The 25118-nt window shown below is 43.5% G+C and overlaps 6 protein-coding genes across 10 annotated transcripts; 4 read left to right on the top strand and 2 right to left on the bottom strand.

Moving 5' to 3' along the window:
* Positions 1 to 1693: 1693 nt before the first annotated feature.
* Positions 1694 to 3413, bottom strand: LOC6585316 (beta-1,3-galactosyltransferase 1). The gene is made up of 2 exons (XM_002010912.4): positions 2932 to 3413; positions 1694 to 2870 (listed from the first exon to the last, which is right to left on the bottom strand). Exons 1-2 carry the CDS (start codon positions 3209 to 3211, stop codon positions 1963 to 1965), a joined length of 1188 nt encoding a protein of 395 aa, XP_002010948.1. The 5' UTR covers positions 3212 to 3413; the 3' UTR covers positions 1694 to 1962.
* A 353-nt stretch (positions 3414 to 3766) lies between these two features.
* LOC6585315 lies at positions 3767 to 6188 on the top strand. Its single transcript, XM_002010911.4, has 2 exons — positions 3767 to 4216; positions 4303 to 6188. The coding sequence occupies exons 1-2, from the start codon at positions 4140 to 4142 to the stop codon at positions 5966 to 5968; spliced, it is 1743 nt and encodes a 580-aa protein (XP_002010947.1). The 5' UTR covers positions 3767 to 4139; the 3' UTR covers positions 5969 to 6188.
* Positions 6189 to 6664: 476 nt separating this feature from the next.
* On the bottom strand, positions 6665 to 7667 carry LOC6585314 (mitochondrial cardiolipin hydrolase). The gene is made up of 2 exons (XM_002010910.4): positions 7534 to 7667; positions 6665 to 7467 (listed from the first exon to the last, which is right to left on the bottom strand). Coding segments are annotated over exons 1-2 (705 nt in total). The 5' UTR covers positions 7535 to 7667; the 3' UTR covers positions 6665 to 6763.
* Positions 7668 to 8375: 708 nt separating this feature from the next.
* Positions 8376 to 18573, top strand: LOC6585313 (histone-lysine N-methyltransferase EHMT2). 5 transcript variants are annotated; one of them, XM_044011713.1, is made up of 11 exons: positions 8376 to 8755; positions 9638 to 11105; positions 13045 to 15120; positions 15189 to 15427; positions 15504 to 15868; positions 15932 to 16173; positions 16241 to 16431; positions 16621 to 16782; positions 16846 to 17383; positions 17463 to 17836; positions 17899 to 18573. In XM_044011713.1, the coding sequence occupies exons 2-11, from the start codon at positions 9780 to 9782 to the stop codon at positions 18101 to 18103; spliced, it is 5718 nt and encodes a 1905-aa protein (XP_043867648.1). In that variant the 5' UTR covers positions 8376 to 8755; positions 9638 to 9779; the 3' UTR covers positions 18104 to 18573. The 5 variants fall into 5 exon arrangements, with proteins under 5 accessions (XP_043867648.1, XP_032588468.1, XP_043867650.1 ...); XM_032732577.2 differs by having other exon boundaries at positions 9635 to 11105; XM_044011715.1 differs by having other exon boundaries at positions 8384 to 8478.
* A 2137-nt stretch (positions 18574 to 20710) lies between these two features.
* On the top strand, positions 20711 to 21394 carry LOC6585312 (cytochrome c oxidase assembly factor 6 homolog). Its single transcript, XM_002010908.4, has 2 exons — positions 20711 to 20798; positions 20865 to 21394. The coding sequence occupies exon 2, from the start codon at positions 20992 to 20994 to the stop codon at positions 21268 to 21270; it is 279 nt and encodes a 92-aa protein (XP_002010944.1). The 5' UTR covers positions 20711 to 20798; positions 20865 to 20991; the 3' UTR covers positions 21271 to 21394.
* Positions 21395 to 21743: 349 nt separating this feature from the next.
* On the top strand, positions 21744 to 24854 carry LOC6585311 (molybdenum cofactor synthesis protein cinnamon). Its single transcript, XM_002010907.4, has 8 exons — positions 21744 to 21929; positions 21986 to 22776; positions 22838 to 23016; positions 23077 to 23346; positions 23407 to 23565; positions 23632 to 23794; positions 24477 to 24578; positions 24641 to 24854. Exons 1-8 carry the CDS (start codon positions 21899 to 21901, stop codon positions 24782 to 24784), a joined length of 1839 nt encoding a protein of 612 aa, XP_002010943.1. The 5' UTR covers positions 21744 to 21898; the 3' UTR covers positions 24785 to 24854.
* The last annotated feature ends 264 nt before the right edge of the window (positions 24855 to 25118 follow it).

Below are 25118 nucleotides of genomic sequence, written 5' to 3'. Positions count from 1 at the left end.
CAGACCCAGGTATGTCCAGAGTGCAGTTGATCGACATGCAAATACCCTGTAGTATAACAAATAAAAATGGAACTATTTAGTTATCAGCATCAGACATCGACTTTTTATCCTTTTCTTATCTTATATAGCTCGGGCAAACCCTTAAATCTAGCTCTTCAAATCAAACTTCAGTATACATATTATTTTTGCCTAGGAATATCAGCTAGGGTATCGTCAGGCTATAACTATCAGTTAAGACATTCGAGTTCAATATAATAATATCAAAATAATCAAATTTGCAAATTACTTGATATAGCCCTATATACCCACTAACACTGGGTAGGCCAATGGCCAATGTGACACATAAATTCTGCTCAAAGCTCGCTGAGGCGCATCACAAAGGGGATAGTTAAGGAGGAAGGAGAAAAGTTTGCAATGGTGAGTGATATAATGTATTATATGAATGTCAAATGCACATACCTACACATACATACAAGCGAGCTTGTGTGTGTGTGTGTGTAGACAATTTGAAGCTGATTATCATGATGCGAGTTTCAATATCAATTTCCTTTCCGCACTTTCAGTTAGACATGTGAAATCCTTTTCAGACATTTCACAAATGTTTCGCCACAATCAAACCCATAGTCCCATATCTATATCTATGTCTCTCTCTTTCTCCCCCCGTTCCTTCTCTCTCTCTCCCATTGTCTCTGTTTCTGTATCTGACTCTGAGTGTTTGTGTGTGTCTAAAATTGTTTTCTGTCAACTGTAGGGCTCGCCGGTCGAGTTTCGACTTTGATGTGGCCTTAGAGCGAACGGCTAACAGCATTTGCATAATTCCCTTGCCAATCTGCACAAAGTGCTGATTAGTTTCCCATATTCAAAATACCTCCTGCCGTGTCTAAATCCCTTCCCATGTCTAATAATTGTGGCATGCAACGCTTTTAACGTGTCAGCCACAAAATTAGATTCCAAATAGAATTTGTTTACGTCCACTATGACCAACAACAGTCAAAATATAATTTCATACCCATTTCGTATAATCCATAAATCCAGCTTCACACTGACATAAGCCATGAAAGCTCTAATTAGCTCGTGTAGGCGTCTGCACAATTTAAATGGAGTGGAATATTAGTTTTTCTCTCATATTTTAAAAGGGATTCAGCTAAGTGTTATTCCAATTTTAATTCTACATCTAGTTATATTGTGTGTGTTACATATGATTAAACATAGGTCGAAAGAGAGTGGTGAGAGGGTAATGGGGAATGCAAGAAATCTTTGTAGGAGCGTAGCTCTGTTCTCTTCCTCTCTCTGCATATCTATCTGTGTATTATTCTCTACTGAAATAGAATAGCGTTCTTTCTTTATCAATAAATATCTCTTCTTCACTTTCAGCTTTCCTTTGCCTTTCTTAGTCATTCTCTCTCTCTCTCTCTGTCTCTCTATTACCCTCTCGTACTCACTCAGCTCTCTATCTTTCTCTCTCTATTTACTTCTCTCACTCACTCTCCCTCCGAACGCCAATAGCCACTCAATCTATTCCATTTCGCCTCTCTTCCTTATAGAACTCTTCCTCAAACTGTGCCTCTCCTTAAAGGATCAGAATAAATATATCTGTTACGCTCGTCAACACAAACCATTGTAAATGCTTATAGTTGCACTAAGCAGTCAATGTTACATCAAATAAGATATAAATTATATAAGATTGTTTATATTTATAAATGTAGTATAATTGGTAATATAATCAATATTGCATTAAGTTGGTTTAGTTAAATAATAATAATAAGTTAGTCTGTACGCTGATTGGAGTACATATTAATCTTAAATCTATTCATATATACGATAGCTTGCACATGGAATGAACTAAATCTAGAAATGCCTAAGCTTAGAATAAAAAGTGGCTGATAACCAGTCAGTCCTCCGGCTGATGAGTCATACAGCGGGGAGTTACCCCTCCGGCTGATAAGCCACACGGCTGGTGGGTCATCTTAGCCTGAGGGGCTGGACGTGGGCGACTCCATGCTCGGGCGCTGGCGATTTGACGGTGGCCAGGCAGGTCTGCTTGAGAGATTTGCCCGGCGGCCTTTTGATGCACTCGTCAAAGTAACACTTCTCTACGTTGTGCAAGAATTCGACAAGAAGCTTGGCATCGGCCCCATTGGGGCCAGCAAAGTATTCGCACTCGTAGCTATGGAGCTTAAGGTCGCGCACACAACAATCGAGGAACTCGGCATTCGCGGAATACCAATTGTTGTGACGGATTAGGGGAATGCCCAGACGTGCGCGCACAATGCCCGTCAGCCAGGTATCGTCGATCCAGAAGAATGGCACACGCATCGCCTCCGCCACAAGCCTGGCTGCAGTGGCCACATTCGTGATGTACAGCCAGCCGGACAGGTAGGCCGGATAGAGAGCGTGGGGATACTCCTGTCGGGACACATACCATTTGTTCGCCTGCACCCGTATTGGCGGCCTGGCGTCCAGGACATAGCCTGCCAGGAAGGCGCTGCTGGGGGCTAGCGCTGGCTGGCTGAGCTCCAGAGTTTCGAGATAGCGTCGCAAATGGAATATATCATAGATGATGTCATCATCCATCTTGATGATGAACTTGGTACGATGCTGGCATTCGCTTGCTGCCCAGCGCAGACCCATCACATGCTTGTAGCTGAGATTCCGATAGGCCTCGACAAAGTTGCCCTGCAGCAGATCCCCAAAGCGCGCCTGCTCGTCCATCAGCTGAGCTTGCGTCACGAAGTGCTCGCGCGCCGGCAGAGCGGCCAGTAGAAACACACGCTGCAAGCCCATCTCAGCCAGCTTGCTTTGTGCAATCGCCTGTCGGTGGGCAGCTCGAACTGCATCGTGGCCCGCATACGAGGTGACAATGAGTATAGCTGCAATTGATGACGGTAATTAGATGTGATTAAAGTCGGTATCTTTGATGACACTACTCACCCAGCAGCTCACGTTCGGCGCGTCGGCACACATTGCTGGCCAGCAGATAGTCGAAGTTGGACAGATTCAGCAATGGACCAGGTCCAACTTCTGGCAGATGTTCCAAGTGTGTCGTTTGGTCACTGTCATTGTCCTCCATGCTGTTGGGTGGCAGCTGAACAAGAAACTCATCTCTTTGGCTCTTGCTGCGCAGCGGACTTGCTATGTAACTGATGCATAAGATGATGATTACAATTAGCGATATGGCAATTGGTAGCAGTCGACGGCCGCGCATGCGCATCTTCAAACATTCTATAATTGTAAAGCTGTATAGGTGTGTGGGTGTGTATTCGAGTGTGTGCCTGTGTGTTTGATTGTTTGTGTATACGAGTATCACGAACAAAAACTGATAAGAAACATGAAAACAAATACAATAATTATTCAAACACACCACACGCAGCACCACCACCAAGACAACAACAACAACAACAACAACAACAAAAACAAAAAGCAATTGGCTGTCGTAGCAAATGGCTATCGAAGAGGAAACATCGATAGGCTTTCGGTGTACCACAACAATACTCGTGTCGAAGATGGTAACGCGGCGCTAATGATGACGCTCTTGATATTCGAGACGTCATGTTAGTTGTGCCATAAACACTCATACTAGTTATGTAATAAATTAATTTATTTGTAATGCATTTAGTTTAGTATATATATGATTGCAATTCTTATTATCCATATTTAAGCAATTGAATTTTTTGTGACGTCATTGGGTCAAAGCATTTGCACTCGTAACAAACATGAATAATATTTTAAAAATATTGTGGCTGAGCATGCCTTACTCTCTTAAATACAGTAACATAGATTTGCTACGGAAACTGTGTATTTCTCACATATACATTCATATATATTTTGCTACAAACTGTTTGCTTTGCTGATATCGAAATGTGTATTTTAAATTGCATTGGTGCGTAAGAGCTGCAACAATAATCGGACTATCGGAATACAACCGTGCTTATTCGATGATTGTTGGCAACTTGCGATATATAATTGTGCACACTAACGAAGCAAAATACAATCGGTTCGACTGCGCGCAATTTAAACTTGAAATACATAAAACAATTGGCTAAACAATACGCTTAGATAAGCACCACAAATATATAGATGCACTTAAGGAAATTTGTATTGCAATTGAATTGAATTGTCTGTTCATTGTGGCGACAAATATGGCGCGTACCGTCTATGAAGTACAACGGGACTTTGCGATGAGCAGCGGCATACGTTCAGAAATAATTTGGGACTCGTGGGTTTAGCTAGAAATACATATATATAAATAACTTCTTTGTACAGACTAAAACTTAAAAAAACTCAATCTTTACTTATCCGCAGGCTAGCGCACGACCAGGCGGACGTCCTTAAACAAAAGTTGTCAAATCTGATTCATGATCAGATGGGCCTAACCCCCAAGGCGCTGGCCACCCAACGACAGCAGTTATTCGAGAATGTGTGGAAGCAGCGCATTTATACAAATCGAACTCTGCTGTCGGCCATTATCTATGTGCTGGTAACCCCGGAATCGGATCCCGCCTTGGCCTTGCAATCCACTGATTTCAGCTGCCATCCAGTCATACGAACGCGTAAATGTGTGCGTGCGGATGGCTGTAACAGTGACGGTTGCTGCATGATTTTCATCGATGAGACTGGCCGCGTCTATGCCAATTGGGAGAAGTATATACGCAACAATGCACTGCCCAAGGGCACGATGATAGCACCAGAACGGGGCATCTATACGTTCAACTCTGACGACGACTACGAAACAGTGAAATTGATGGTGCAATCGACGCCCGCTGCCTGGATAAAGCAAAAGGTTCTAGATGTCAGCGATAAGCTGGTCTCAATTGGTGGCATCCTGGGCACTGTGCCCATAGCAGCTTCCCTGGCATGCCCTGTGGCTGCTCCTATACTGATGGCAGCCACTGTGGTGGGCTGCTCCGCAGCGGCCTATTCCACAGTGCGTTCGGCCACACGGCTCATCGATCGCAGCTGGCACAGCCAGAGCACATCTCTGGCCAACAGTGAGGCACGGAGCAGTTGGCTTGGCGTAGCTGGCGGCGTTGCTGGGCTAGGGGCAACGGGCGCAACCACAGCAGTTAACGTCATACGCAATAACACGGGCACTGCTGCTCGGTTGGCTGTCACGGGCATTAATTTATCATCCATGGTCATCTCTGGCACGGGTGTTGTCAACGGCGTCTATGATCTGTACTTAAAGATTAGCGATGAACAGCAGCTGACTAGCTTTGATGTAATGCAAATTGCCTCCAGCTTTCTAATCTTCACGCACTCCATCAACAATATGCGCATCGCTTCCAAAGCGACCAATGGCTACCGCCTGCGACGTGCCCTCAGCACGCAGAGCCGCAAAGTGTTTGATCGCATTGTCCGGGAATCGACGAAGCTGCACAGCAATCAACCCGATGGCAAGTTCGATATTGTGCGCATCATGAATGACATACCCTACAAGGAGGCGTTGCTGAGCCTCCACAAGGTCCATTCGCATTTATCAAGTGGCTCCACAGTGTCGAGCGTTAAGTCTGCTGTTGGTGACCTGCCCCAGTTCGTTCGCCACAAAGTGGGCGGCCAGTTGCGTGTGAACATAGATCAGCTGGCCAGCCAGCTGGGCGTCAAGTTTGTCCAGCAGATCGGCAATCTGTCCAGCTTCAACGATGTGCTTGACGGTCTTCTCCGCTACTACAGCAACCAGGCCGCCCAGTTGCTGTTGCAGCTCACTCGCAACTTTATCGAGCAGCAAGCAGATAGCATCGATCGTAACTTAAACACGTTCGTCTCCACGGAGCTGGTGCTCTATCGCATACTGAACCACTGTGTCCAGAACTACGAGAGCTGCGCTGTCGACTTTCTCGAGCGTCGCCGCTTTGAGATTATCGATGTCATTTCCAAATACTTCCAATCGCTGCTACCACAGCCTGAGCATAATTCCAGACGCCGCAAATGTGCCACTTGCCACGGCGTCTACTATATGTGCTCCCTATAGAATAGGCTTTAGTATATGTACCTAGTATACTTACTTATTAAGTGCTTTGTAATGTGATCTCTGATTTAATCAGCCAAATATGTGATTCTTGTAACTTTGTATATGTTTTATGTGTGGATTGTATTTTCATTAAATGAATACTGTGTAAGTCATGTAAGTTAGTTTTTACATCATTTGTATGCAATAAGTATAAGATTCTCATAAAATCGTTATTTAACTACGCTTAAATCTTTTATAACATCGTTCACACCATCCTCATCAATTGTTAGTCCTTAGAGACTTTAAATTTTCTTGTTAAAATTAAATTCAAAATTATACGATAGTCTAATCAAATAAAATTCACTAACGGTATCTAAATATCTCATTTATATTTCTATGAGATAGTCTTCACAATTCTTATAGTTGATCCTGAAATATACATAAGAATCATCTGTAGATAATAATTAAGTTTTGCCTTATAGGACAATAATCAACCTTGAAGCTGAAGTCGACTTCAAAAGAGCTTAAGAATGTATGTATATGTGTATATTAACAACATCAGCTCGGTATTTTCTAGAAGGCATACCCGAACAGAGCACCCTAATTTTTTCCCTTAACACGTATAATATGTATGTATATTGTCCCTCATTTATATATAATTAATGGTATAGTTAAAAAAAAAAACAAATGTTTTTATATTTTTTTATAAATGTTTTCTGCATTTTATAATTATCGTTATGTTGTACATGATATATATATCAACTAGCAATAACTATATGTATCTATTTTGCAGTCTCTCTGATTATTGTCATGGAATCAGTAGAATTTAGTTTTTGTGGAGAACGCCATCCACATGCGATTGAATTCTTCTTGGAATGCTTGGACTACATCTGGATTGGTGGTGATGACGACATTTTCCCAGTTGCCACAGAAGCCGCTATCGGTCCAGTTGAGGGAGCCATTCATGAGCACGCCGCGGGTTTTTGGTCCGTTCTTGCGCTTCTTATTCCAAACGCGATTGACCTGCCCTTGCCCATCGATCACACAGAACTTGTGATGCATAAAGTTATCGCAACTCTGGCAGCGCAGTTGGGCGCCATGGTCAATGAGATCAAGGAGCACACAGGAGAGTGTTGCGTTACGTTGACTGACAATAATACGTACAACAACATTGCGGAGCAAGGCGTTCATCAAAGCGCTCACCATCCCAATGGAGCCGATGGTATACATGGCCAGGTCAATGCTGAATTTGGCGTTGTTCAAATGCTCGATGATGCGGTTCACGTGTTTCTGAGAGCAATTCACATTTGTACAATAGAATACTCGACCCATTAGGCTTAACCTGAGGTGTTCTTTGGCACATACGGCGCCCAGCTCATTAAATATGAGCACCTCTTGCATGCGATCCTTGCGCCACTTGCACACCAACTGGTAGGCGAACCATATTACCTCGAAGGCAGCAATCAAGCTGCTGGTAATGACCACTAACGACCAAAAGTAATAATCCCACATTTCAAACACTATAAATGCAGAGAAGCACACATATAAATATATTTGACTATTTTCTGGAATATTCATCCACTTACTTTTTTATACGAATTTTGCTTTACGCGCTCAACAGTCAAGTAGTGAAAATTTGCCGTTAAAGTGACACTAAGCTTGTTCTGCCGGAATGAACTGACAGTTTGTTCTGTAATCTTTTTAGCAGTTATAACTGTAAAATGACATTTTTAAATTTATAAGTTACATATGTATGAATAACAGTGATGCCGTAAATAATGACTATTCATAAGTATTATATTAGTAGCATATTAGTAGCATAGTAGTGAAATTATAATATTCAATTATTATTTATATTTTATGACACTTACATTGTGTTAAAAAAAAAAAAAAGAAATAATAACTGCAACGACTGGTTCCAAAAATATAACCTGTTATTAAAGTGCTGGTAAGCAACTGTTAGCAACCCAAAAGGAACTGCTAAGAAAATACCAGACATCAGAGTGAACGCATTTGAAAACCTTGTAAAATACTGAAATGAACATATTATCAACTGCGCGCTTTTAAAAATTATTCACCAATAATACGGAATATATAAAATATGATTGTAAGTCTAAAGCTATATATAAATTATTATTAAAAATATTATTGTTTTACATACCTATGTAGACTATGAACTGCTCAAATAAATTTCAGTATGTCCTTGATACTTCTTGCATGAATAAATATTTGCCTGCGTAAAAGTGCAAAGCTATGCTATTAATTGCAATTTCAAAAAGAATAGATGCGTTTGTACCCATTAAAGGGTATTTATGGCAATCTTTATTCTATGGGCAATAATTCGATGCCGAAATACCAAATAGAAATACCAAAAAACGTAATACCAGAAACATGTAAATGTACATAACTATCAACAGACAAACAACAGCAGCAGTGAGAGCGTGCGAGACTACGACGAAGACGGTTCGCCGAGAGTTACGCACAGAGTATGTGCTGGCGGCGTATAACGGCGGACGGACCTAAAACAAAGTGTGCGTGCGTGCGTGTGTGTGTGTTTCTCTTTATTTTCTTTTGTAACAACAAATATTAGTTAAATCATAATTACCTATATTGTACAAATCGAAAACTGCAGAAATGTGCAGTGTTTTGTGTGATTGTAAATTGACTTCGCATCGTGTCTGGGTGTGAAAATGACGAATTTAAATATCAGCTATCAGAAAGCAACACAGTACACAATTTGCATCTAGCTTTTGGGAGGAATCATTAAAAAAACTCAGCTGAAAAGAAAATCAAAATCAACAATTATAAGTAATTACAAATACAAATACAACTATGTTTAACTGCTATAGCAGCAGCGGCAGCAGCAGCACTAGTAGTAGCAGAGCAGCGGCAGAGCAGCCACCACGGTCGTTTAGCAGCCAGCACCAAGAAGACGAAGAGCAAGACGAAAAGTAAAACAACAATAAAGCTGGCCATATTCATACAACAACAAAAAAATGAAAAAAAAAAAAAAAAAAGAAACAGCATGTTGTGAGCTAATCAGAATCGGTTGAAGGCAGGCAGAGGTTTTTTTTTACGTTTTCGCTTTTATCGTGGCTAAATAATTAATAAATTATAATTACGTGAAAACAGTAAATTGCAATTGAAATTATTTGCTTTATATTTATAAAATTAATTCAAAGTTGAAGCGACGCTTTCGCAGCCGCAGTCGACGTCGTCTTATGGTGTCAACGTCAACTCCGACCGCGCCGCTGCTTCGTGCGTTTGTATATGTGCGAGCGTTTTGTGCCTCGGTGTGCGTGTCCCCTTGCCTACGAAAGGTGGGCTCGCTGCCCCTGCTCATAGAAAGGCGCCTCCTGTCGGCAGACAAGTGGGTTGTCCACAATATTGTTTTTGTTATTGCTCTGCACTCTTTCTCAGCGCTTGCTGCTTATTGTCGGTGCTGGCATTAGCTGCCGCTGCCGCTGCCACTGCCACTGGCACTGCCTTTTCATTTCGTATTTAGTATGAAAATGAAGAGTTAAATAAATTGCTGCGAGTCGAAATCTTATCGTCATTAGCTTAGCCCTCCCCCTATTTGCCCCCCACCCCCTTCTCTGCTATGTTCCGTTCTGGTATCGATGCCGTGTGTCGTGGTGAATACCAAAGTATTGATTCCATATTTTTTATGCACGCGCTTATTTGCAGCAGCAGCGCATCTGCAGCACAAGCGTAGCTTAAATTAACTGCAAATCAAAGTAAAATTAAAATCAAATAACAAATTAAAAAGCGCAGAAACAATACGTAAAAAACCAAAATCAAAATTTAAAAAAAAAACAAAAACAAAGAAAAGATGACGGACGTCGCAGAGCTGTTGAACAGCATGTCGAGCACATTTAATAGCGACTGCGCCACTAGCACCGCCGAGGGCGGTACGCTGCTCAATCTGGACCTGGCCGAGGATAAGACCGTAAAGTGGCGCAATTTGGCAAACAATCAATTTGCCTGCAAGGATAAGGACAAAAAACAGAGCATCAAAAGCGACGAAACGCACGAGAAGCAACAGGAGGCAGCGCAGCAGCAGCAGCAGCAGCCGCCAGAGCCGACAAAGTTGCTCGATGCGGCCGTCAAATGCGAGACGGAAACTGCGGACGGCGCCCAGCAGCAACCTCAAGGCCAGAGCCAAAGCCAAAGTCAGGCCAGCGACGTGGACGCTGACGCTGACGCTAACGCTGACGTCGACGTCAACGAAAACAACGACAGCGGCGTCGCCCATGCAGAAATAACAGACAAAATGACGTCGGCAGAGGCAGACGAGACGGAATCAAAAGCAGCCGCAGCGACGTCGCCGCCTAACGAAACGCCAGCAGCGATGTCGGCAGCAGCAGCCGACAGTGGAAACGGTAATAATATAGATGTTGATGTTGACGTTGGCGCTAGCGTTGCTGAGCGCGCAGCCGAGTCAAGTAAAAGCAAAGACAATATTGAAAAAGAAGAAGCACCGGCAGTTAAATTGGAGCAGGAAGCATGCAAAACCGCTGTAGAGAACGCAACAACAACTACAACAACAACAACAGCGACTGAGGCTGCGTTGGCAACGTCGTCTGCGCAAATTTTCGCTGCAGCTGAAGCCGTATCAACAACAACAACAACAGCAGCAGAAGCAGCAGCCTCATCTGGTGAAGGCATTAAGACTGAGACTGAAACGGAAACCACAAATGCAACAGCCAAAGAGGAAGAAAAAGAGCTTTCGGAGATGAAACAACAACAACAGCCGTTGCCACAATCGGTGCAGGAACAAGCATTGACTGCGCAGCACGAAGTAAGCTCAGACACTGCTGCAACAGCAGCAGCGCTAACGGCAGCGGCAGCTGTAACAACAGAAGCAATAGCCGAGGTCACATCGGCTACAGTCGCAGCATCTTCGGCAACGGTAACGGCATCCCCAGTGCCTGTCGCTCCACTTGTTGTCAGCTCTGCTGCCGACAACAGCAGCAGCAACACCGCCGACATTATTGACGCCGCTGCTGACGCAACAGATACGAATGCGGCAGCTGGTACTGCTGCTGCTGCTGCTGCTGCTGCTGACAGCGTCGACATTGGTGTGCCAATAGCAACAATAACAACAGTAACAACAACAACAACAACAGCGCAAGCACAAGTTAATGCTGATAAAAACGTAAGTGTATTCATTTTTATGCGCGTGTGCTTTTGCATGCATATACGTATGTGACTGGTTTGTGTGAGTGAAAATGCGAGTGTGGGAGTGTGTGCGTGTGTATTAGTAAAGTCTCGAATTCTTTTCATGTTGTAGTTTGTTTGATTCACTTTCCGATTTACTCTGCGCCGATAGCCGCCAATTGAACTGAATTGGGCAGCACAAACAACTCGTTTCTTTAAACACGATGGGGAAAGGGAGGGGGAACCAAAAAAGAACGGGATTCCCCTTGGTATTTTCGTGGCCATTGATGATCGAAAGAACAGTTATGTATGTGTGTACGTATATATGTATATGTGAGCGCACTTATATGTATGTACTTACGTGCAGCTAGTCCTTCATTACTTTGCTTTCTGCAAAACATTTAAGAGCAGAAAAAAATCAATAATATGATAAATTATGTATATTAAAATGACTATTTAATCAAATTCTTATTGGAGGAATAACGAGTGTTGATAAGCAATGCCTTTTCACAGATTATTTACATACATGTATATGTACATATGTATATGCAAAAAATGAATAAATTAATACATATTTGTGTTTAAATAAACAGCATTTTTATATACTCCAGTGAGTTGGCTATATGCCACAATTTTACCAAGAGCTTCGGCAGTTGATAAGAAATTAGGCATGACTAGATTGATGTTGGTTGTATTTGAGCAATTCAATTTTTTAAACAAATGATAAAATATATATAATACAGAAATAAGATTATGTTAAATGCTAGATAAAAATATTAGTTAAATAAATACATGTACATTTACATTTACTAAACTATTAAGATTTGCAATATCATCGAATTATCGATCACTTGATCAGTTAGCTAAATATATTTATAAGTTAAGGTAAACAAACCTCTGAAATATATTTAAAATATTCAGTCTGATATACCTGTATGTAATACACCCCCCCCCCCCAAAAAAATCAGGTGTTAAAACTACGCTTAAATGTGGTCTTTAAAATTGTGTGTGTGTGTGTGTGTGTGTGCGTGTTTTTTTTTTTTTAATATAGAAGTCGTTTGCCTGGCTTTTAAACTCGTTTTTTTTTTATTACTGCGATGCCCAATCGAAAGCCATTTTTAAACGGCGTTTTATTTCGAACATGGCCTATGACAATAAACATCATTTAAGATTTCAATATACAAAAAACAAATATATTGAATTGCAGCAAGAAAAAGAATATTCTATTTCAGTTTTCCAATAAATAAAAAGGCAATAATCAATTAATCAGTCGAGAAGTTTAATCGAAATATATATGTATATATATATATATATATATTTATATCTATATATATATATTTATATCTATGTACATATCGGTGCCACTTAGTGAGAGCCGACTGTAATTTGTAACATGAAATTTGAAGAGACTTTTGCGTTTGCCTTAATGAGCAAGCATCCGAGATATCACGGGGGTCTGGGATTAGGGGCTGCAGGTAGCCATTGCCAGCGCCGGGGGTTGTCCACCCCCAAGCCAGCTCTCCTCCTCTGGCAGGTGCTGGCAGTGTTTTGTAAGAACCGTTGCCAACAGCAACCGCACTCGACTAGCCGAATGGAAGGAAAGAGCCTGCTTAGATGTGTGCACGATTCAGGACCTCATATAATCATTCACATATATATGTCTGTATGCTTAGTGCGAGAGAGAAGGCGAGCGACAGCACTTCTCATATATATTTATTTTTGAAAATAAATATATTTGCTCTGAAGAATTTCGAATGCAAGAATTGGATAAACCAAATGAAATACAAGGAAAGTTGTAACTTTACGTATGGATGGCGTGAGTGTATCTGTGTGTGCGCGTGTGTGTGTGTGTGTGTGCGGTAGACCAATTAGCACCTGTTGTTTTTAACATTTGCCACTTGCTCTAATCTGTTACCTTCATGGTCTTTGGTCTACAGGGACAACCCATTCCGCCCAGCACGCGTCGCTTGCGTCGTACGCCGCGGCCCACCGACACGCCCACAACGACGCCAACGCCCTTGGCGACTGAAGAGCAGGAGCCGCAGGAACTGGAGCATGGGCCCGAGCAGCAAGAGCATGAGCCGGAGCAAGAGGAGGAAACTTCCAGTGATGTAAAGAAGGAGCCTGAAAAGCTGCCAAGTCCCAATGAGGGCGAGGCCAGCAGCAGCATCAGCGAAAATGCTGCACCGCCGCCCCCTCCTAAGCGCGGTCGTGGACGTGCCAAGAAGATCAAGCCCGAGGCAGAGCTGCCGCTGGAGGAGGCTCCACTGCAAGAGGAGGCCGCTGCAGTGGAGCGCAAAGTTGGACGCAAACGCAAGTTGCACGAGGAAGATCCGCTGATGCCAGACGTGCCCGCGGTGGGCATCAAGACCGAGCAGCAGGAGGAGGAGGCAGCGGCGTCCACTGGCGATGGCAAACGAATGCGACGCAGCGTGCGGCTGGGCAATCGTGTGGATCAGGCACAGGCCTGGGCCGAGGAGATCAAATCGGAGCCACTGCCGGTCAGTGAGCTGCCCATGCACCAAGCTGGAACAGGCGCGGGTGCTGCGGGCGGAGCAGCAGCAGCTGTTGACCAACTGCCCATGGCTGTGGCGTTGGACGAGAAGACGCCCAAGAAGCGCGGACGCAAAGCCAAAATACCAGTGCCGCCCAATGTCAGCGGACAGAGCGTGCCACAAGCTGCAGCCGGCGCCGGCAGCAGCAACAGCAGCGGCAACGGAAATGCTCATGCCACAAACATCTCTGCTGCCGCCACGCTGGCGCTGTCCAATGGCGGCAAGCGTGCTGCCTCGAGCGGCGCGGAGCAACAGCAGCAGCTGCCCAAGCGCTCGAAGCGACGCATCAAGCCCACCACGAAGATACTGGAGAACGAGGAGCTGCGCTGCGAGTTCGAGACGAAGCATATCGAACGGCTGACCCAGTGGGAGGCGACATCGACGGCTGCGGCTGAGGCAGACGGCGGGCTGCAGTTCGAGACGCCGCTGCAGGGCTACAGCTCCAATTCGTCAACGTCGAGGCAGAAGAGCGATAAGTCGGACGGCGGCAGCGGACTGGATCAGCATCCGACTGGCACGAATGCGGTCAAGAAGCGTCTCTTCAAGACGCAGCGCGACATTGACAATTCGGATGCGGCGCTGCGGGCACAGAGTCGCGTTCGTCCCAGTCCCGATCTGGACCAGTTTCTGAGCGACATCAAGTCGGCCAAGCTGAACGCGAATCGCTCGCCCGAGGAGCGCAAGCTGAACAAGAAGCAGCTGCGCAAGCTAGCCAAGCAGAAGGAGAAGCACCTCAAGCACTTGGGCCTGAAGCGCAACAACAGCGAGGAGGCCAGCGACAACGACAGCTCCAACACGGACAACGAGGAGTTTGTGCCCACCACGCGCGTCCAGGTGGGCAAGCCGAGTGTCACGCTGCGCCTGCGCAACGCCACCAAGGAGGCCGCCAATCCACCAACAGCTGGTGCCAAGCAGTCGCTGCAGCTGCCACCGCCGCCACCGCCCACAACGCCTGCTGCGTCGTCCAAGCTGACGCGTCGCATAGGAGCGCGTGGCAACAATGCCACAGCAACAGCAACAGCAGCAGCAGCAGCAGCAGCGGCAACGGCTGGAGCAGCTGCAACCACATTGGAGCATGGCCAGCTGCAGACGTTGAACAGCGCCATTCTGGCATCGAATGATGCCAGCGATGCCATAGCCAGCACCTCGGCAGCCGCCGCCGCAGCAGCAGCATCCGCTGCCAGTTCGGGGTCTCCTACGGCGGCTGGCGTCAAATTCATTTGCCTGTGCCAGCGCAGCTCGCAGTACTACGCGCGCAATGCGCCGGATGCGTCCTTCTGCTGTGCCATCGACAACATTGACGAGCAGAAGATCGGCTGCTGCAACGAGCTGTCCGCCGAGGTGCACAATCTGCTGCGTCCCAGCCAGCGCGTCGGCTACATGATACTCTGCGACGAGCACAAGAAGCGCCTGCAGGCGCACAACTGCTGTGCCGGCTGTGGCATCTTCTGCACTCAGGTAACATGCAACAGCTAGTCAATCAATCAATCATCAGTCACACTAATCAATCTCAACTCGGATTGCAGGGCAAATTCGTGCTTTGCAAGCAGCAGCACTTCTTTCATCCGGACTGCGCTCAGCGCTTCATACTCAACAGCCCATACGATGCCCAGCAGCAGCAGTCGACGAATCCGGGCAACTTCATGAGTCCGCTGCTGGTGCTAAAGTGTCCGCACTGCGGCTTGGACACACCGGAGCGCACCTCCACGGTGACCATGAAATGCCAAACATTGCCCGTCTTTCTGCCCGCACAGAAGGCTAAAATGTAAGCTCACCTCGACTCCGCCCACGCCCGATTCCATGGCAGATCAATTTAACTCTCTCTTCACTTCACCCTGTAGAAAGCCCGCCAAGTTGACCACCTCATCGCATTTGACGCAATTCGGTAATGCAGCGGGTGCTGGATCGAAGTCGGCTACTGGCGCCGGCGGTGGCTCTGCCAAGCCAGCAACAGGCGGAGCTGTGCGCGGCAAGGCGGCCAGTGCCAAATCGAATGGCACGCGAGGCAAGGCGAATGGAGGCAGTGCCTCCGGGCAGGCCTTGAATGTGATCAACTTTGAGCAGCTTATACCGGAGTCTGTGATGAATGTGGTGCTGCGCGATCGGATTGTGTCGTCCAGTGGACGCGTCACCACCGAATTCAATTCCCGGGACATGTACTACGCCGTGCAGAACGACGATCTGGAGCGCGTGGCCGAGATATTGGGTAGAGCATACGATAGATCATACTATTTATATTCGAATCGGTCTAATCTATCTTGTTCGACAGCCGCCGACTACAATGTAATGACGCGCATGCGTGAATTTCTGAATGGTACCTGCCTGCACCTGGTCGCCCACTCGGGCACCCTGCAAATGGCCTATCTGCTGCTGTGCAAGGGCGCCAGCTCCCAGGGCTTTGTCAACATTGTCGATAGCGAGCTGCGCACGGCCTTGATGTGTGCTGTGATGAACGACAAATGCGATATGCTCAACCTGTTCCTGCAGTGCGGCGCCGATGTGGCTATCAAGGTTAGTCCTCCACACAGCGAACGCTATCCGGCTTTCGTATAACTTTCGTATCTTTTCCACTTTGCAGGGTCCCGACGGCATGACCAGTCTGCACATTGCTGCCAAGCTGGGCAACCTGGACGCTGCCCAATTGATTGTGGATAGTTATCGCGGTTCGCGTAATATTACCGACTTTCTGGCCTTCATCAATGCCCAAGATGAGGGTGGCTGGACAGCCATGGTCTGGGCAGCTGAGCTGGGCCACAAGGACATTGTTAGGTGCGAGCAAATCCCTAAATCGAGCTAATTTATAATCACAGATATCAATAGGCACGATATTAACAGCTGTGCATTATGTTAACAGCTGGACATATCAACTTAACAGCAGCAAGAAAACAGTCTGTTACTTGTTGAAGTTCTTTAGAATTATTGTAAATTTATCGCTTTTGTTGTTTCCCCTCTTCACAGTCTGCTGCTTAATCATGGCGCCGATCCGAACATTTGCGACAATGACAACAACACAGTGCTGCACTGGTCCACATTGCGCTATGATGGACTGGAGACGATAACGGTGCTGCTGCAGGCGGGCGCCGATTGCAATGTGCAGAATGTGGAGGGCGACACGCCGCTGTGAGTGGAAAGAAACATGCGATTGCATCTCGATTCCTAATTCATTGTGTATCTCTCTTGCAGTCACATTGCGTGTCGTCATTCGGTGACTCGGATGTGCATCGCTTTGATAGCGAACGGTGCCGATCTGATGATTAAGAATAAGGCGGAGCAGCTGCCCTATGATTGCATACCGAACGAGGACTCCGAATGCGGTCGCACCGTTGGCTTCAACATGCAGATGCGCAGCTTTCGTCCGCTGGGACTACGCACTCGGGTCGTCTGCGCAGATGCCTCGAACGGGCGCGAACTACGTCCCATACAGGCGGTGCGCAACGAGCTGACCATGTCCGAGCATGAGGACGAGGCCGATGCTTTAATGTGGCCCGACTTTAAGTACATTGTCGATTGCATCATACTGCAGAACTCGGTGCAAATCGATAGGCGCGTCTCACAGATGCGCATCTGCTCGTGCCTGGACAGCTGCAGCAGTGATCAGTGCCAATGCAATGGGGCGTCCTCACAGAACTGGTATACGGCGGAGGGTCGCTTGAATTGTGACTTTAACTACGAGGATCCGGCAGTGATATTTGAATGCAACGATGTCTGCGGCTGCAATCAGGTAGAGTGAATGTCAAAGTGGCCAAAATGCAAAAATCTCATTCTGTTATGTCTCTCCCTCTCGCTCTCTCCTTTTGCAGCTGTCCTGCAAGAATCGCGTCGTGCAGAATGGCATTCGGGTTCCGCTGCAGATTGTCGAGTGCGAGGAGCCGACAAAGGGCTGGGGCGTTCGTGCCTTGGTCAATGTGCCCAAGGGCACTTTTGTGGCCAGCTACACGGGCGAAATACTGACGGCCCATGAGGCAGATCGGAGGACCGATGACAGCTACTACTTTGATCTGGACAACGGGCATTGCATCGACGCCAACTACTACGGCAATATAAGTCGTTTCTTCAATCATTCGTGCGAGCCAAACATATTGCCCGTGCGCGTTTTCTATGAGCATCAGGACTATCGCTTTCCAAAGATTGCCTTCTTCGCCTGTCGCGACATCGAATCCGGCGAGGAGATCTGGTTGGTAACCATTATACATCCGCTTTTCACTTATTATTCACATTTTCGTTCCATTTAATTAGCTACGATTATGGCGAGAAGTTCTGGCGCGCTGAACAGCGCAGCAGTCAGCGTGGCGGCGCCGGCTGTAAATGTCTTACAGCCTCCTGCAAATATGCACAACAGACACCCTCCAGTTCGAATGGATCGCCAGCGGCTGGCGAGGAGGCAACAGATGAAGGACTCGAGCAGCAGCAGCAGCAGCTGGTCAAGGAGCCAACGCTGTAGTTTGTGACACTTATGGTAGAGCAGCGGTAACTAAATGATACCAATACCAAATACACTTCAGCACAATCACACACACACACACATACACTCAACCACACACAACATGGATAGAGATGGAAATAGACACAGACAAGGACGGAGAGGGAAATAGATATAGTGATAGGAATGGAAACGGAGACAGTGACTCTCTTGGCCAAGCCAAGTTGCCAAGCATCACACACAAAAGAGCGCCATACACATACATACGATATATATGAGTATATACTTATATATATCTAGAAAATCAAAATCAGTTCCAATAGCAACAACAACAAAAAGATTCAAGAAAGTATGGCAATAACTTTAGAAGTTTCTGTTTAATTCTTAATTTGTTTTGATTTTTGTTGCTGTTGGTCCTCGACTGCCAAATGTTTCAAGATTTTAAATTTAGTTACCATTTATATAAGCATATAGCTCTATACATATATACACACAGATATACGGATATATATATGTATATATATCTACATATCTATTATTTACTTTGTTTTTATTATGCATTTGTTTTTATGAGATAATTATGTATTTACATTTTATGTTTATTTTAAATTTTCGGTCCAATATTAAGCTGCATGTCACATTGTGCAATACAGAATGTTTAAGCAAATATACATGTATGCAGATACATTTATATATACATAAATGCCTTTATATACATATATGTGTATGTATGAATTGGTTGATATATATATGCATATATATATATATTCGCACTTATGTATCTAGATTATATAATATAAATATAAATAATATATGTTTGTGCGATCAAGGAAAATGAAATGCTGAGAATTTGTAACTAGTCAAGGCAAGCAATTTATACATATATAATTGTATGTATTTTATATATCGGGTTTGCATATATTTTGGCATTATTCAACAAGTTTCAAGGCAGACAATTAGCATTAATAAATTAACAATAGCGGCAACAACAACACGTACACATTTAATTGTAAATTTAACAATAACTATAATTTGTATATTATTTTTTTATGCATGTCTAGCGAAAATGAAATGAAATGCAAAAAAAAAAATATATATATATATTATATATATATATATATATATATATATATATATATATATATATATTATTAGTATATATATAAATACAAAAATAAGCTATACAAAAATTATAATAATAATAATTATATGTCATGCATAGCAAACTCGGAATCGGAATTGTAATTTAAGTTTGTGCTTAATACGGTACTGATAGTAGCTAAAACATGTTTTACACACATACACACACACACATACATACATACATACATACACATACTCCCACACACAAAGTCTATTGTAAATGTATTTGCTGTCGCCTATTGAGAAGAATGCCGTGTTTTGTTCATAGTCTTAACAGCAAAGCAGAGCTGTTACTGTTAACTGTGTTAACAGTAACTGTAATTGGCCAAATTAAGCTTTGCGCTCGTTAGCCACAAGTGCCTGGAAAAGCTTTCAAAGATACCCAAACTAGACCCCAACTTAATAGGAGTACAGGGGCTACTATGGCTAGACATGGTATTACAGGAATAGAACACACTATAATAGTAATAATAATAATAATAAACAAAAACAAGAAGGGGGAAAAAAAAACAAAAGAAACATTGACTGCAATGCATTTTTAGATGTGAGCACTTCATTCATTTCAGTTCTAATCATATCCTTGCGTCTAACGAATCACATCAACAGCTAGTAAGAAATGTATAATATTTGAATATTGAGAATTCATATACTAAACACATACATATACTTATACAAACATTACATACATATTTATACATATATATACTTAAGTGTGGATATAAATTGTTTATATGTTTGTATGTATGTACACTAGGAATATGAATAAAATTATAAGTTATCACTGCTGAAATGTAATATCACACATACACACACACACACAAATACCCAAGCTTAGTTATACGATCTACATACATTTATACTAATAATATATATTTTTATTGCTGTAACATGAAGAGAGAACACGAACACTTTCATCGCATTGAGATTTGCAGTGTTCCTAGGGTTCACTTGAATTGTGTTATGCACACAATTAAAAAAAAAAAAAAACAATTTACATAAATATATATATTGAGACGTAGGTGTTTTAGAGTCCAAATAACGGAGCATTTATTGCGCTCTCATTTGCACTTGGACAGCATTTTCTATACGTAATTTGTATAACATTTAAGCGACATTTACATATAGTATATGTATAACGGTTTCGATGCACACCATTTAGAATTTAAGTAGTCACTACTCATTACGATTATTATTGTTATTGTTTTGCTTTGTTCTGTTTTTTATTTTATTTTTTTTTTTTTAGTTTACATTTTCGTTATTTAAGAAAAATTAAAATTTTTATGAATATATACAATTTGTTTAAGTAGTTCACCTTAAAAATTAGTTGAAATTTAATACCAATAATGTTAAATATAAGTCATTGAGATATTAATTAAATCAAATAAATTGTAATAAAAGCGAAATCGTTGTCTTATTACCTCAACTGTTAACGGCCAGTCATTTGAATTGCAGCGCCGATATATCCAATGCAACACAGCATTGAATATTTTTTTTTTCGTCTAATCAGCTGTTATGGTTAGTACTTAATATCTGGGCACACTGTGTCGGCGACTGTATGTTTTGTAATTTTGAGGTTGGTTTTTGTGAATTTGTTAAACAATAAATAAGATTAAACACAATTTGAGTTGTTGATAAATAGGTATATTGACTGGCCATATAGGGTGTGAAGAGACAGTGCCTATCGCCTTCAACATCTGAAAAGAAAATACCGACTAGCGGCACGGGAATCAAAGTCAACTACATCAATATTTTAACCACTGCCAAAAATGAGTTTCCCCAATAAAGAGGAACGCGCCAAGTGCTGGGCTATGCGTGACGAATACTGGAAGTGTCTGGACGAGAATGCGCCCAAGCACAGCTCAACAAGCGGTGAAAAGGTGCCAAGTGCCTGCCAGAAAATGCGTAAAGCATTCGAGCAAGGTTGTCCCGGTCAGTGGGTGAAACACTTTGACCGTAAACGCACATATGAACAGTTCAAGGAGAAAATGGCATCCGGATACGATCCGCTGGTAGAGGAACGCGCCAAGGAAATCCCTACTAAATGAAAACGGCCAGTGAAGCAATGTGACATTCATTTTATTGTTACGATAAATATCCCTTTTTTTTTGTATTGTTATATTATAGTGTAAATAAACCATAAGCATTAGCATTATGCCGGCTGTTACTATATATACTCGTGCATATATATGTACTTGTATAGAATAAAAATGTTTGGTTTTAAGTTGCAATTTTCTAACGGCGGACAACCTGTGGCTACACACTCAGCGTTGTAAAAACGTACTAAAAATGCATAAGCGCTTTGCCGCTTAAAACAGCCAAAGCGATCTAAAAGTTCTTTTGAGGAGCTTCTAAAAGCTTTACTAATTCATGGAATAGGTTTTGTAAGACTAAGATCACTAGCGCAAGTGACAGTTTTTTTTTTTTTTTTTTTTTTTTATATTACATACATATATGTAAATAAATATTTCGCCTATCAAATCAGATTTATATTTTAAACGGCGAACTGTCTGTCAGTGTTTACACACTCGTTTCGTAAAAAAGATCTAAAAGGGGCCCACTCAAAACGGTCAAAGCAATCGAACAATTATTTGAGAGAGTGCTAAACGCTATATTAAACAATTTAATTGAAAGCAACAAGCGCTGCATGCTCACTCACATTATATAAATGTAGCCATGGAGTCCATTACTTTTGGAGTTCTAACAAGTAAGCTATATTCAAATATTTGGCCAGCCGCATTCATAACTCGATTACGATTACAGTTAGTGACACCTGTTACCATGAGCCGGCTAAGGATCGCAGTGGTCCACGTTTGATGGCACTAATTGCCGAATCCTTTGACAACTCGCAGGTGATAGCCGCCGTATTGCCCGACGAGCGTGATCTGATACAGCGCGAACTGCGCAAATGGATCGATCGAGATGATGTGCGCGTCATTATTACCACCGGAGGCACTGGCTTTGCTCCGCGTGATGTCACGCCTGAGGCGACTAAACCACTGCTCGACAAGGACTGCAATCAATTGACCTTGGCTATTGCCTTGACCTCGCTGAAGAAGACCAAATTTGCTGCCTTATCACGAGGCGTTTGTGGAATTGCCGGCAACACGCTCGTGTTGAACTTTCCAGGCAGCGAGAAGGCTGTGGTTGAATGCTTCGAGGCGGTACGTGAACTGCTGCCACATGCCCTCCATCTGATTGGCAACAATGTGGCGCTCGTGGCGCGCACGCACGCCGAGGTTCAGGGCACAGCTCAAAGTGAGGCTGCAGTGCCTTCGCCTGTAAAGCGTGATCACGTCTGTCCGCACAAGACGGGCGCTGGAGATGACATCGATCGCAATTCGCCGTTTCCCATGGTGCCCGTCCATCAGGCACTGGACACAATACTAAGCGTGGTGCAGCGCAGCAACGCGAGCAAGCAACAGATGGACCAGTTGCGCTCACCAGTCAATATACCTCCTTTTCGGGCGTCCATCAAAGACGGCTATGCAATGAAATCTACTGGCTTTTCGGGTACCAAGCGAGTCGTGGATTGCATTGCTGCCGGTGATAAGGTCAAGCCCATCTGTATTCATATCAGTGGATAACCTATTAACTGCTTTAATTTAACTGCAGGTTAATGAGCATCCGTTGCAGGAGGATGAATGCTTCAAGATCAATACAGGCGCGCCGGTGCCGACGCACGCGGACTGCGTTGTCCAGGTGGAGGACACTCGACTGTTGCAGCGCGACAAATATGGCGAAGAGAGTCTTGTTGACATACTGGTCGAACCAAAAGCTGGCCTGGATATACGGTAAGACCTAAGTTGATCCAATTTTGTTTGGCTATATTCATTATATTCAATTTCTTATAGTCCTATTGGCCACGACATGCGCAAGGGTGACAAAGTGTTTCCAGCTGCGGACTATTCGCCCGTTGTCTACAAATCTTTGCTGGCCTCCGTTGGCCTTCAGCAGCAGCAGCGCAAGCCCAAAGTGGGCATCATCTCAACCGGCAGCGAGCTGCTGGCACCCCACCAGCCGGCAGTGGCTGGCAAAATTTATGATTCGAATACGACAATGCTGGAGGAGCTGTTGCTCTACTTTGGCTTTGATTGCACGCAGAAGCTTGTGCTGGGCGATGAGTGGGTGATCATAGCTATATGGACCATATAGACCAACATACTAATTAAATCATCTTACAGCTTGGCCACCATCAGGAGCACCCTGTCCACACTGTTTGACACCGTAGACTTTGTCATTTGCAGCGGTGGCGTATCGATGGGCGACAAGGACTACATCAAGCCAGTGCTGGAGGAGCTAAAGTTTGAATTGCATTTCGGACGCGTCAACATGAAGCCCGGGTTGGTCACGATTGCAATTACGATGTAGACTTATCTCATTAGCTAACTGAATTCTTGTATCTGCAGCAAGCCGATGACCTTTGCCAGCAGAGGAAACAAATACTTCTTCGGGCTGCCCGGCAATCCGGTGTCCGCCTTTGTCACATTCCATCTGTTCGCCTTGCCCGCCCTCCGCTGGGCCGATGGCTGGGAGCGTGTCAAATGCCCCCTGCCCATAATTAATATCTCAGTAAGTGTAAAACCCGCCTCTGAAACATGTGAAATTCTGAAACTTATTTGCTATGCAATTTGTATATATTTCTTCAAGTAGATTAGATTAGCCCTTCAACTATGACAGATGATAGGAATCGATCAATTAATTCATATTTGTATATACATATGTATATGACGCGCTAACGTAATCTCTTTAGAGCCTCTTCCAAAATGCGATTAGAAACACTTTAAAAGACACTTTAAAAATTTAAACTTTTTTTTTAGTTTGTTTTTGTTTTTGCTATCGTGTCAATGCTTTAAAATCATAAAGAAATATACGTTTATGTCGCAAACTAAGCTAAAATGTAGATTAGGTGGCTGATAAGTTGGCATAAACTGAATTCACCTAGCAAATCATGCTCGGAATTGTTTATCTTGGTATTTTGTGTTATCTTTATATTCATATAGAATCTTGCTAGCTCTCTTTGCAGACTTGAATGCTCTGTATGATGCTAATTGATTTATGTTGATCAGCTACTATTAAATATATGTATATATTATATTCTATTCTAATGCAATGACTTGAATGTATTTGATCAGCTTAGCTTTGGGCTCCTTGCATTAGTTGATGTATTTAAGTTATTCCAACTGCATCTGCATCATGTTTATGTCAATTCCTTGACAACAGCCTAATAGAATCTCCATTAACTCCTTTGCAGCTGCTCAATGACGCCATCGATCTGGATAGCCGTCCTGAATATATGCGCGCCTCGGTGACCAGCATTAATGGAAAGTTGTATGCCAGAATCAATGGGAACCAGGTAAAGTCGAAGCATATATTGATGGGAAACGAAACATAAACTTATTGAGAAAACCATTACAGATCAGCAGCCGATTGCAGAGCATTGTCGGTGCGGATGTGCTTATTCACTTGCCAGGACGCACGGCTGAAAAGCCGCAGGCGCATGCTGGAGAGACCTATAAAGCCTCAGTGCTGCGTTACGATTTCATTTCCCACTACGAATAGAAGCCCTCGACGGCAGTCGTTAAAAGACAATAAAACTCAAATAAATAATTACAAATTTTAGACACACATATATATATTTGCACAAACATATGTATATATAAATGTATGCATGTTTATTTTGATATGTTTGCTTTGTTGCAGATATGCATATAGTACATATATAGATATATATTTATATATAAATCATTAAACTATATAAATTCACAAAATGCAAACAAATTGTCAATTTATATATATCCATATATATATCTATGTATGTATGTGTATATATATTTATATATCTTTATATAAAAAAGGGCACAAAAAAATATTAAATATATAAACATTAAAAAAA

Source organism: Drosophila mojavensis, unplaced genomic scaffold, assembly GCF_018153725.1.
Source record: "Drosophila mojavensis isolate 15081-1352.22 unplaced genomic scaffold, ASM1815372v1 contig_136, whole genome shotgun sequence".
NCBI classification, from domain to species: domain Eukaryota; kingdom Metazoa; phylum Arthropoda; class Insecta; order Diptera; family Drosophilidae; genus Drosophila; species Drosophila mojavensis.
Note: the sequence above shows the minus strand (reverse complement) of the source record. Positions and strands in the feature narration are given on the sequence as shown.